This window comes from Dasypus novemcinctus, chromosome 5 (assembly GCF_030445035.2).
Source record: "Dasypus novemcinctus isolate mDasNov1 chromosome 5, mDasNov1.1.hap2, whole genome shotgun sequence".
Classification (NCBI taxonomy): domain Eukaryota; kingdom Metazoa; phylum Chordata; class Mammalia; order Cingulata; family Dasypodidae; genus Dasypus; species Dasypus novemcinctus.
Window position 1 is genome coordinate 157084256 of NC_080677.1, and position 13076 is coordinate 157097331.

Below are 13076 nucleotides of genomic sequence, written 5' to 3' on the forward strand. Positions count from 1 at the left end.
GAACCTATAGATGAGAATTTTTCATCATTGTAGGCCACAGTCAGCATTTCTTACACCCGAGTAGTTGTCAGTATGTTATGTCATTTTGTGATTAACCTGTTTTCTATTCAACATAATACAAGTTTCAGGCCATTTGCTCTATTAGGGGCATTCTAGTTCTTTTTACTCCAGCTCTAAACAGCCCAGCTACTGTGGATTTTTGGAAACGCTATGGATTTCATCACCTCATTCAGAAGCTCTTTTTTTTTTTTTTTTGTACAGTGTCAAAGCTTGATCCAGTTCTTTTTACAAGTGGCCCTTTGTCTGGGTGCAAAAGACTATTCATGTACGTGAAGTGCCGGGATTTTCCCTCATTGCAGTAAATCAGAAAACGATCTGGCTGATACGATTGCTTGGGTTGTGCTCAGCCGAGAGCCGCGGCTTGGGTCTGGCCTGCGAAGGGCCTAAAGAGGACCTGTGATTAATGGTCTGTTTTCTTTCATGCTGACTTCTCTTTAAACACTGGGAAGTAATAGCCTTGAACAGATAGATGTTCACTGTCACCCCCCAAGTAAAACAATGCTCTTACTAAATGTTCTGTACTATCCCTTGCAGCTGGCTGTAGAGCTTCAGAGCAAGCCGTTAAACAGTGAGGTCCAGGAGCTGCTGAATCTGCTGTCAAAGCCCAGTGTGAAGGTGAGGACACGGGACTCCCATAATATGTTCAAAAAGACCACTTTCCTACCAGTTCAGAGTAGTTTTGTTTTGAGCATCAGATATATTTTTTTAAGATTTATTTATTTCTCCCCACCCCCTCATTGTTGGCATTTGCTGTGTCTGCTTGTTGTGTGCTAGTCTTCTTTTCAGGAGGCACTGGGAACCGAACCTGGGACCTCTGCTCCCTGCTTTTGTTGTGTCTCTCGTGTTTTCCTCGTATCTCTTGTTGTGTCATCTCGTTGCATCAGCTCGCCGTGCCTGCCTGTCATACGAGCTCGCTGTCTTCTTTAGGAGGCACCAGACACCAAGCCTAGGACCTCCCATATGGTAGGCGGGAGTTTGGTCACTTGAGCTACATCCACTTCCCCTGAACATCAGTTTTAAAGAAGATGTATTTTCATATAGTGCCCAATAGTTTAATAGCCTAAATCCTATTAAAGAAAAAGAGTTGAGTTTTTTATTATAATATACGACAAACTATTAGATATTTTAATTTGGGAGGTTTAGAATTTAAATTGGCAAATACAAGATAACTTCAAGATTGTTTTCCATTTAAATGAAATTTAGAGTACAGAATATAGAACCTACTAGTGATTTTATTTAGGTTCATTTCCTTGGCCAGTTAATGGTATTCCAGTATACTCAACAAGTTTATTTTTCTATAGGATGATTTCAGCATTCCACTTTCTTCCTTCCATGCCCTCCTCCCCATCTCTTGTCTCTCCACCAATTTGTTTCAAAATACCATACCATTTTACACAGCAGAACAGTTTTCTATTTTGAAATTCCAATAAAACATTGATTCAGTTCTCCTTGCCTTTTTCCTCCGAATGTGATTAGGCTACAGAAAGCATCTCAAAACTTTCCTACTGTATTCTAAAGTCATTAATACACTAAATCTTATAACCTATACATTTTGGACTTGAGACTATTGCAACTGTATGCAAAATATTATTCTGAGTCAAAATTGCATATGCCTTACACAATTAACAACAATTATCTTAGGATGATTTCTCTTAAGTATTTGTAGAGTATTGAATGAAAATTTCTGCCTAGATGCAAAAACTGGTTTCTGCCTTTTTTGAAAAATCTCCTTTGGAACTGTGCTGTATATGTTTTAAAATTTATATTAAAAAAGAAAGATGATGTTAAATAAAAGATAACGTGGAAACATGCATAGATTGTAGTTTGTAATACCTAGAAGTAAATATAAGTACATGAATACGTTACTGTAAAGGATAAATTGACTGTTGGATTAATATGAGGGTAAGTAATTGAGTGGTAGTGGTACAAGAGTTTAATTAAATTTTAGTCCAGAGCAAGGATCAGGTTAGAGCAGAAAAGTTGCTTGATAATAAAGGTAAAGTGTGTGAAATGGTTAAGATCTCAGAGGAGATTTAATAGCCAGAGTATGCTCTGAAGGTTCTTCCTCTGGTGTTTAGACTGCATATGAAAAGTATCAGCAGAGCAGGCTGAGGTTAGCCCCTTTTGAGAGTATTGTCTGGGTTAGAGTGTTTTGGAAATTGAAGAGGAATTTTTCAGACAAGTGATTTTAGTATTCAAGCATGTCTGAAATGGAATAGCTAATAATAAAGAACTAGACTGGATGGAAACTAGTATTTGGCACAAGAGAAGCATGACTTTGGATGGGATGATGAAGTTCCATTTGACAAAATTTTATAAAGGAATAGTTAAACATTATTATGGAAAATATTTTATATAAATAATTTTGTTTTTCATATTTATATAGCAGAATTGCCCAAGAATGGGTAAAGATGTATTTAGGAAATAAATGTAGAAAGGGGGTAAGATTCCAGACACATCTATCTACATAATGCAGATATAGATATACACTGGGTTGTTTCATGTATAGTATTGATTTATTTTCAGGTATTTTCTACTTCACCAGTTATATAATAAAGGTGTCTTTTAAAAAATTTTTATCTTATTGAATTATCTTATTTTAATTTTCAGTTGATTCTCTCCTTTGCATGCCATTGGCAAACAAACTTTATCTTGTCCTTTCCAGTATTTGTAGCTCTTTTCTTTTTCCTATAACCTTGGTAAGACCCATGGAAGAAAATGTTGAAAAGTTCTGATAGTAAAGGATGTACTTTTTTTTTCCTGTACAGTGGACAAAACTCTGTGTTTCCTCACTAAGTACAATGTTTGTTGTTGGTTTCTTTATTATTTTAGAAATGTTGCCCTTTTCTTTTTATAAATCAAAAATATGTTAAAATTTGTCAAATGCCTTTCTGGCATATAGTAAAGTGATCATAAAAGGTTTCTTTTCTTTCTTTTCTTTTTCTCCTTTCTTTCCTTTCTCTCCTTTCTTTCCTTCTCTTTTCTTTCCTTTTTTTCTTTTCTTTCTTCTTTCTTCTCCCTTCCCTTCCCCTCCCATTTGTTAACATAAATAATGTACGTAGATTTATATTGATAAAACATTTCTGTTCCTGGAATTAAGTCTTCTTGGTCATGGTGTATTATTCTTTTTAATATGCTAGCAAGTATGATTTGTTAATATATTATTTATGTATTTTAAAAATCCACACTGAGGCTAAATCTGTGCTGTTACCTTTTTATACTTTCCTGTTAGGTATTACAATTGAGTAGTGATTGCTTTGAAAACCAAACTGAAAAACTTTTCATGTTTTACTGTGTGCTAAAATGCTATAATTTTTGTCAGAAAAGTTTAATGGAATACTCCCATATAGCCTTCTGATCCTGATGCCATTTCTGGAGATAAATTTTTGATCTTTCAGTTTCTTTTGTAGTTACTGGTTTATTGGGTTTGTCAAGTTTTCACCTTCTTCTAGAATTATTTATATCTTCCTCAAAAACTTAACATTTATTAAGATTTTCAAATAAATTGGAATGGTATTGTACATTTTCATCCCCTTATTTGATTCATATCTTAAGTTCTATTCCATTTTCCAAATCTCCTAATGAATATGTTTTCTTTTTATTTTCCTTCTTTGTATGTTGGAAATGGACTATTTAATCTCTTAAATGAATTATTTCTCAATTCTGTTTTTCTATTTTTTTTTATTTTTATGTCTCTCTTTGATTTCTTTTGGTTTAATTTTTTTCTCTAGCTGCTAGTTTAATAGTCTATTTCACACTTGTCTTCTTACAAAAACATGTAAGGATTTGTGATTTTCTTGGCCAACTTCATGAACATTGTGTTGTATTGGCATTGTCATTTATTTCCAGATAGTCTATAACGGATTTTGATAACCTCTTTATTTTTAAGGGTTATTTAAGTTTTCTGAGTTGTTTGGGCTTTGTATTTGATGTTTGTCTTTGTTAATTGGTAGTTTGTTCCATATTGATCATAGTATAAAATCTGTTAAATTTTTTTTATGTAAAATTTGTTAAAAACTTTTTTGTTAGTTTAATCAGTTTTTGTAAATATGCCACAGGTTTTGAAAAGAATGATGTTTTATTTATACATGGTCTTCTATAAAGTTATATTCAAAGTCAAATGTATAAAGTGTCTACTCCAGAGAAAGTAATTATTACAATTTAATTATAATAGCTTAACATTTATTGCGTATTTGGTATGGAAAGGCTTTCTGCTAAGCTCTTTCATGCACCATCTCTTTAATCCTCAGAAAATCTTGTAAGCAGGTACTATTATTCTTTTTTTTTTTTAAGATTTATTTATTTATTTCTCTCCCCTTCCCCCCACCCCACCCCAGCTGTCTGTTCTCTGTGTCTATTTTGCTGTGTCTTCTTTGTCCACTTCTGTTGTTGTCAGCGGCACAGGAATCTGTGTTTCTTTTTGTTGCGTCATCTTGTTGTGTTAGCTCTCCATGTGTGCAGCACCATTCCTGGGCAGGCTGCACTTTCTCTCCACTGGGCGGCTTTCCTTACAGGGCGCACTCCTTGCGTGTGGGGCTCCCCTATGCGGGGACACCCCTGCGTGGCATGGCACTCCTTGCGCGCATCAGCACTGTGCATGGGCCAGCTCCACACAGGTCAAGGAGGCCCAGGGTTTGAACCATTGACCTCCCATGTGGTAGACAGATGCCCTAACCACTGGGCCAAGTCTGCCGCTCCCATATTATTATTCTTGTTTTAAAGATTTGGAAAACAAAAACTCAGTAATTTGCATCCAGAAATTAAACTGGGCATTTAACAAGTTTGTAGGTGTGGCAGGCTATTTCTGTGTTCTGTTCCCAACAAGAATTATGACTCGTCTTTCTTGTTGAGACATAGGATGGTCTTCTTTATCTCCATGATCCTAGCATACAGCACCATGCCTGGAACATTGGTGGGCACCAGTACATGTTTGAATTCAGTGTAAATTATTAAATGTGTGTAACTTCTATTCCATTATATGGGCATTTATGTCTCTTCATATAAGGTAAATCTGTACATTTACCTGGGCTTCAAACATTTTTTTCATGTCCTTTAATTCATGATACTGGAAAATCATGACTCTGTTCATCTCACTGTTTAGAAATCTCTTGCTTCTGAAGAGCATCAACACTTTTCCAGTATAACCCTTTGCCCTCAAGTCTTTAATGGTTAGGAAACAGCTCCTGAGAACTGTCAAAGATATAAAGATTACACTCAGCATGAATTCATTGGTCACCATATAAAAAGAAACAATTATTCATATTAATCCATAATGCCAACAAAGTCCAGTTTTATTGTTCAAATCTTGATGTTTAGGAAAAACAAAGTAAAAGGAAACAACAGATGGTGAGAAAAGGGAAAAGACAAAATTGATATAGTATTTGCCTGCTTCCCACAGTGATGTTGGTGGCATTTAGGGGTATTGATGGAGGGATGTTAATCTCTATGGAGAATTTGTTTCCAGGGAGAGCACCAAGTGTCAAAAATAAAAACAAAAAAGATAGAATCCCTCCTAGGTATCAAATTGCCACATTAAATGCAAATCGACCTGTATGAGTCATCATTTTGTGATTCACTTTTGATAAAATAGAAGGGCATCTTCTCTGGAACAAGGTATTATCATTTGGAAAGTCAGAGAAAAGGTCGATAGATTTTTATAAGGCAAGAAAATAGAGATTAAATCACTGATTACCTGAGTATGCAGCATGGATGAAGCTTCATTAAAATATGCTAAAGGAAAAACTTAAGCTTCCTTCTGCATGAATAAATCATATTACTCATCCTTGTGAGCTAGACACTTAATTGTGTGGACCTGACAGATAGTTAGTATATAGAGAGAACTCCAGGGGGTCCAAGGCATTGGGAGCTGTGAGCCTGATGACTTAACAGGGCCCAGTGTTCAATTTCCTGCAAATTCTTTTTGAGCAACAGGTAAACCCATTAGTTGGGCTTGGTGGTTATGGCATATGGAAACACAATGTTCATTTAGGTGTTACTTTTTGAAAAGGGAAAATCTGTATATTGAAGAATAAAATCACCATAGTTAAAACAGGAAAATGGAATAAAACCTCCTTTTGGTTATTTAAATAAGAGCATTGCTAATCAAGAATATTTATAAAGAAATGTTATTAAAATGATTAACTTGATAATGATAAATCTTAAAATAATTTTTAGAATCCAGACATAGAAATGATTCCAAATCTACGGAGAAAAAATGTAATTCTGGTGCTATTAATATTGCCTAACAAGTACAATATGCTTTATTTTAAAATATGTTCAATAGCTATCTTTATTGTACTTAAAGACAGTTATCATACAAACCCAGATAGTTACCATTTCTGGTGTTCCTTACTTTGTGTATATCCAGTTCCATCTGCTTTCATTTTCCTCCTGTGTGAAAGAAGTCTTGATATCTCCTGCATTGCAGGTCTGCTGGTGATGAATCCTCTCAGCTTTTGCATGTCTTTTTGGAAAAATCTTTACTGTCTTTTCATTTCTGAAAGATACTCTTGCTGGGTATAGAATTCTAAGTTGATAGTATTTTTCTTTCAGTGTTTTAAAGATATTGCTCCATAGTCTTCTTTCTCTCATTGTGCCTGATGAGAAGTATGCTGTCATTTTTATCTTTGTTCTTTGGTTGCAAAGCTTTTTTTTCCCCTGGCAGATTTTAAGATCATCTTTCTCACTGGTTTTAAACAATTTAATATTATTTCCTTTATGTTTCTTATGCTTGAGATTCACTGAACTTCTTGGACTTGTGGGTTTACATTTTTTCATCAAATTTGGAATATTCTCTGTCATATTTCTTCTATATATTTTCACCATCACCCCTTTTTTGGGGGATGCTAATCACTTTTCTATTAGACCAAAGCTCACTGATGTTCTCTTAAAATATTTTAGTATATTTTCTTGTGTTTAATTTTGAGTTGGTTTCTATTGCTATGTCTTCAAGTTCCCCTTTTCTTTTTCAGTGTCTGGCTTTGCTCAGAGTTAATTATACAGCTAAATTAATTGGGAATATTCTGATTTTCCAGAGAATTGCTTTTAAGCTTTATTAGTAGCTTCTAAGTTTGAGCTAATTTCTCCCCACTATTGAGACAATCCTCTTCTGTTAGCTCTCCTTGGGGTTCTGTCTAATTGGTAGGAATAGGCACTATATTATTACTGCCCTGTGTGATTTCCAGTGACTATTCTCTCTGATCCAGGGTTTCTCAAAATTGGACCTATTGGCATTTTGGTTGGGTAATTCTTTGTTGGAAGAGAGGGATGTCCTGTAAATTGTCAGATGTTTAGCAGCATTCCCGATCTCTTCCCACTAGATGTCAGTACTGTCCCCCCAGTTTGTGTGACAACCACAATGTCTCTGGACATTGCCATATGCTCCCTGGGGAACAAGATCACCTCCATTTAAGAATCACTGCGTCTTGTCCTTTCTGGTAGTTTTTTTCATTTGCCTGCCTTGATCAGTCCTCTTCCTCACAGAGACCTGGCTAAGCCATCCAACATGAGACTAAATCCCTCTGGTCATTTCTTATAGCACCTTGCCCTTTGCCTTCATACATGTTCAAGAGGGTCCTCTGAAGATCTCCAGAGCTCTGTGTCTGTGCAGCTCTTTCCTCTCTCATACACTACCCTGAGAATGTTAGCCCCTTCACCTCCCTGGGCTTGTGACTCTGCCGTCTCAAATCAGGGAGACCAATGGTCTCTGCCTGGGTTCCTTTTCTCTCAGTCATAGCCTGGATACTCATTCTAGGCAATAAACTGGATAATCATCGGGCTTATCCCATTTCTTTCCCATCTTTCAAGTGTTTTAGTTTGTTAAATGCTGCCAAAGTAATATATCAGAAATGGTGGGCTTTCACAATTGGAATTTATTAGGTTAAAAGCATATAGTTCTGAGGCCATGAAAGTATCCAAATCAAGGGATCGCCAGAGATGCTTCCTCACTGAGCTGCAGTGTGGGCAATCAGGCACATGGCAGGGCGCAGTGCAGGTCCCCGTTTCTCTCCTCTCTCCTCTAGGCCTTGGTGCCTTCTGCTCAGGCTGCTCTGTCTGTGGCTTTTCTCTCTCCCAGGTTTCTCAACTTCTGGAGACTTCTCTCTGTTTCTGTGGCCTTCTTTCTTTGTCAGTGGCTTTTTATTCCTCTGTCTATAAAGGACTCCAGTAAGAAGAGTAAGACCCACCCTGGGTCATGCTCTACTGAAGTGATCTAATCCAAAGAAAGCCCCCCTTAACTGAGTCTAATCAAAAGGTCCATCTGTGGTAGGCTTACACACACAGAGCTGGATTAGCTTTAGCTTTTACTTTCCTTCGTTGCCTTTGTTGCCTTCATTTAAAAAATATAGGGTTTCGTATATTTGGCCTTTTTAAAAAAATTTGTTTCAGTTTGATCTCTATTAACCCATTTTGGCCCTTATCTTCATTTTTAAAAGGTAGTTTTGTTCACAATTGTTTTTGGATCAAAATACATAATTCTGGGCTGGCTGCTATTTTTTCTAAGTCCTCTCAAGTTATTTTAACTCACATGTTTCCAATGCTGCTCTTGATCAGCCAATTCCCAATTCTTTTCTTCTTCTGCCTTCTTTCCTCTCCTTCTCCTTCTTCTCCTTCTCCTCCTCCTCCTCCTTCTCCTTCTCTTTCTGTCTGTCTTGGCTCTTGGGATATTTTTATGATCTTCACTTCACCTTTGAAATTCCGTAGTTTCAAACTGTATCAAAGCATTGATTTTCTTTCATTTTTTTTCCTGTTTCCTGAGGGATATCTGGTGCTTCATAAATCTTAATTCATGTCTCTCACCAGATCTCAAAAATCTGTAGCCCTTATACCTTCAGATATTTCATCATCTTGATGCTGTCCATTCTTTCCCTTTGAAATTCTTATTGGATGCAAAAGGAACAATAATAAAGGAAAAAGCATTACCTGGACTCATTGAAAAATAAGGATTCTTTGTTGATCAAAAACACCATTAAGAAAGTGAAAAGGCAAACTACCAAATGTTATGTAATTGATAAAGGCTAGGATCCATTATCTTATAATGAACTCTTGCAGATCAATAAAAAGTCAGATGCTGTAGAAAAAATGTGCAAGGATTTTGATAGGCATTTCACAAAGAAGATATCCATATGTCCAATAAGCATGATAAAAGTTTTTCGCTCTCATTAGTAATAAGAAAAATGAAACTTTAAACCCCAAGAAGATACTGCTGTACACTTAAGTGGCCAACTTTAAACTGGCAATTTAAAATGTTGGAGAGCATGTGATTAATTGGAAATCACGTATGATGTTTATGAGAATATAGTTGGGACAACCAATTTTCCAACAACTTTGGGAAACAGTTGGTTATATCTGCTAATGTTGAATATACTTATAACCCATGACTTGGACATCCTATTCTTTTATATACGTAATCCAAATTGTACATGTGTGCACATTAAAAGACATGTGAAAGTATTTGTAGTGACATTATTTATTATAAAAAAGAACTGAAAGCATCCTAAATGTTTCTTGAAGTGTAATTGTAATATCTGATTTTCGCTAATATAACATAGTTTTACTCATAATTCCCTAATTCACGATTCTTCTACTCCTTTTATTTGAACGTATAATTCTCAATATACCCATTAGATGTAGTTCTCAGAGGCTTAAACCTTCAAATTGTTCACATGCCGGTTGAGCCCCAAATACCAGCAGAGTAGCTGCCAATTGCTACTCTCCAGTTCTTTGGGCTTGCCCTGGACAACCAACACGATGATGATGGACAAGTCCCATCCCCCAAAAAAACAAGAAATATTTACAACTGCAAGCAAAACAGTTCCTTCCATCTGCCCCATAATATCTAAGTCTCCTCTTAGCCTGAAGCAGTTGGAGCAGACATCATCCCAAATCCCTCAAGACTCAGGAATGAATAGACATGGGGGAGGGGGTGGAGTGTAACCTTGAACCAAAGTACATTTATCGTTATTGCAGTTATTATCGTGTGTTAATGGAAGAACTTGTAACATTGATAGAAAGATAGTGGTTGCCAGGGTTCAGAAGGGAAGGGGAGGGGTGAATGCGTAGAGAGCCCAGGATGCATTTGGGGTGGTGAGATTCTTCTGTGTGACACTGCAATGATGGACACAGGACGTTATGCATTTGTCACAGTCTGTGGAACTATGCAGCACAAAGTGTAAACCATAATCTGAACTATAGACTTTGATTAGCAGAGCTTCAGTATTGATTTGTCAGGTATACCAAATGTACTACACTAATCTAAGATGCTAATATTAAGGGAAACTATGTGTGTGGGTGTAGGGGGAGGATTATAAGGGAATGCCCTATACTTTTGGTATAATTTTTCTGTAAATCTAAAACTTCTTTAAAAATAGTTTATTACAAAAAATTTATAATAAGGAAAGAAGTTGTAATATATTCACATGTTGAAATACTACATCACAAAGAAAAATGAACGACTCCTGCTACCAAATAACATGGATCAGTCTCACTGGCTCACTATTCAGTACTCCTGCATCCTGTGGCATTCTATTTATGCAGTGTTTAAGCAGAGGCGAAATGACCACCTTTGGGTAGATAGAGAGCATCATGCCTGGGAGCGACTGAAGCTCTACTAATGTTGTCATTCTTGTACTGGGGGATGTTTATATGGGCATTTCCATTTTTTGAAAATTCCTCAAGCTGTATACTTGTGATTTGTGTTTTTCTCTTATATGTCAATTTAAAAAGTTTAACCAAAAAAATAGATACCATTTCTCTGCTACCTTCAAACTTCTGTTTAGTGGGAAGCAAATATTAAACAACATAAAATGCATGTATGATTATAAATTATGTACTTGTGTGAAGGCCAAGAGCAGGTTGCTGTGCGAACAGATAACCAGAGGGCTCTAATCCCTTAGATCCTCTTATGTAGATGTCCCAACCCCAACTGCCCCCTGTACAAGGATAAGCCAGAGAATATTAGGGTAGAAGACATTTTATGCTAATTTGTGTCATGCATTAATGGTATTTGGGGGTAGGTGGGGTAGCAGCTAAGTATGGCACTGCTTCCTGCTAGGGACTCCTTTTCTGATAGTTGTCTTAGTCCCATTATTGTGTCAAAATTACAATACCAGTTTGATTTTCTTTATAGTTTCGCATTTCGGACATTTTATATTTGGTTAATTTTTTTTCTTTGCCAACATTTGAATTTTACAGGCTTTACTCTCAGTACATGACACCGTGGCTCAGAAGAATTATGATCCTGTTTTGCCTCCTATGCCTGATGATATTGATGATGACGAAGACTCAATAAAAATAATCCGTCTGGTCAAAAATAGAGAACCGCTCGTGAGTTGTCCATTTGGTCTATGTTTTGTGCTCAGATATGAATGAGTATCATGATTAAGCCACTTTTTATGGGCATGTCTCACTTATTCTTCTCTTTAAAATATACTTCCTCTGTGCCCCCACATTTTAAAATGATGGCACATTCATATCTAAAGAATACAATTAGCAAAATGAAAAGGAAGCCAAATAAATTGACCAGTTTTCTGTTGATTTTAGTTAACATTAATTTTGAAAATGAGACTTACTGCTTTTATAAAAGGAAGCATAGCATACACAAGTTATGACTGATTTGAGATTAAATAGTGCAACTGAAAAAATTGCTAATAGACTTGTTAGAAAGCTGGTTTATTTTAAAATAATGAGGAATTGATTAGGTATTTGATACTTGGGGCAGATTACTTTACTTTTTCACATTATTTCAAAATGTAAATGTAGCCATTTATTTTAGCACCAGGATCTATACAATGTTGAACTACTTCTAGGGTCTGTAGTATGCAGGATAGTGATGACTGGAATCCCAGAACCTGTGACTATGTCACCTTACATGGCCCTGTGAGGTGTGATGGGAGAGAATCCTGGGTTACCAGGGTGGGGGGTGGGGGGTCCAGTGTATTCACAAGGGTCCTCATAAAATGGAAGAGGGAGGCAGGAGTATGAGCCAGAGAAGGAGACGTAATGATGGAAGCAGAGGTCAGAGGGATGTGGCCGTGAGCCAAGGAATGTGGGAAACTGCAGGAAATGGGAAAAGACAAGGAGCAGATTCTCCTCAGAGCCACCAGGAGGCGCTCAGCCCTGTAGGACCAGCATTGGGCCTCAGATCTCGGAACTGTGGGGTAATACACTTGTGTTGTACTAAGCCACTAGGTTAGTGGACATTTGTTACACCAGTAATAGGGAGCCAGTACAAGGCGTAGCCATGCTTTTATAAGACTATATGCAAAAGAAAAAGGATTAAATTTCATAATCCAACAGTATATTTTAAATGTGTTGTGCCCCATTGGTTCTAGTGAAGACCTTTGTGTTCTTAAAGCAAATAGCGGTTGATAATAAGGTCAGGCGCCATGTTAAGTACTTACATACATTGTCTTTAATTCTCATAGTTGGTATCAGTTCTCTGTTTTTACAGAGTAAGAAACCGATATTCAAAGAAGTGAAGCAACTTGCCCAAAGATTCAGAACTAAAGAGCAGTAGAACTAAAATCCAAACCTAGCTCTTTATTTTAAAATACTAATTTCTTCTTCTCTACCATACTTTCTCTTTTTGGTAGTTTTTAACTTCTTATTTTGTTTAAAGACAACTCTGGGAAATGGATAAATGCACCAGACACTCTTACCCAGATAAATTTGCATATTATATAAGGAGATTTATTGAGCCCCAGAAGCACATCCATCCATGGACTTCCAAGAGCTCCCCATAGTCCTGGTAAAGGTTGCTTAATTTTAGATGATAAAATTCATGCCTGTCATCCAAGGCGATAGCTCTGAAATGATAACTTAAATATCTCTTGATTTTTTTTTTTTTAACTAAGATGTGATATACTTGGTGAGACAAAGTGATGCTCCTGCTGAATGAGGAAGAGCTATTTCAAGAATCTAGCACCATAAAATGACTAATTGTTGGTGGATTATGTGCATCTGTCAATAAGAAATATGTTTTTGTTTTTTTGAGTTCACCCTCTTGGATTGCTTGTCTT

The 13076-nt window shown here is 36.4% G+C and overlaps 1 protein-coding gene across 3 annotated transcripts in view; it reads left to right on the forward strand.

Annotated features, from left to right (window-relative positions):
* MPP7 (MAGUK p55 scaffold protein 7) overlaps positions 1-13076 on the forward strand; it is a 254694-nt gene that overhangs the window by 161246 nt on the left and 80372 nt on the right. For all 3 annotated transcript variants that reach the window (XM_071215472.1, XM_058297771.1, XM_071215471.1), the window contains 2 exons: positions 595-675; positions 11251-11382. In XM_071215472.1, the coding sequence (XP_071071573.1) occupies positions 595-675; positions 11251-11382 (213 nt within the window). The remainder of the gene's footprint in view (positions 1-594; positions 676-11250; positions 11383-13076) is intronic.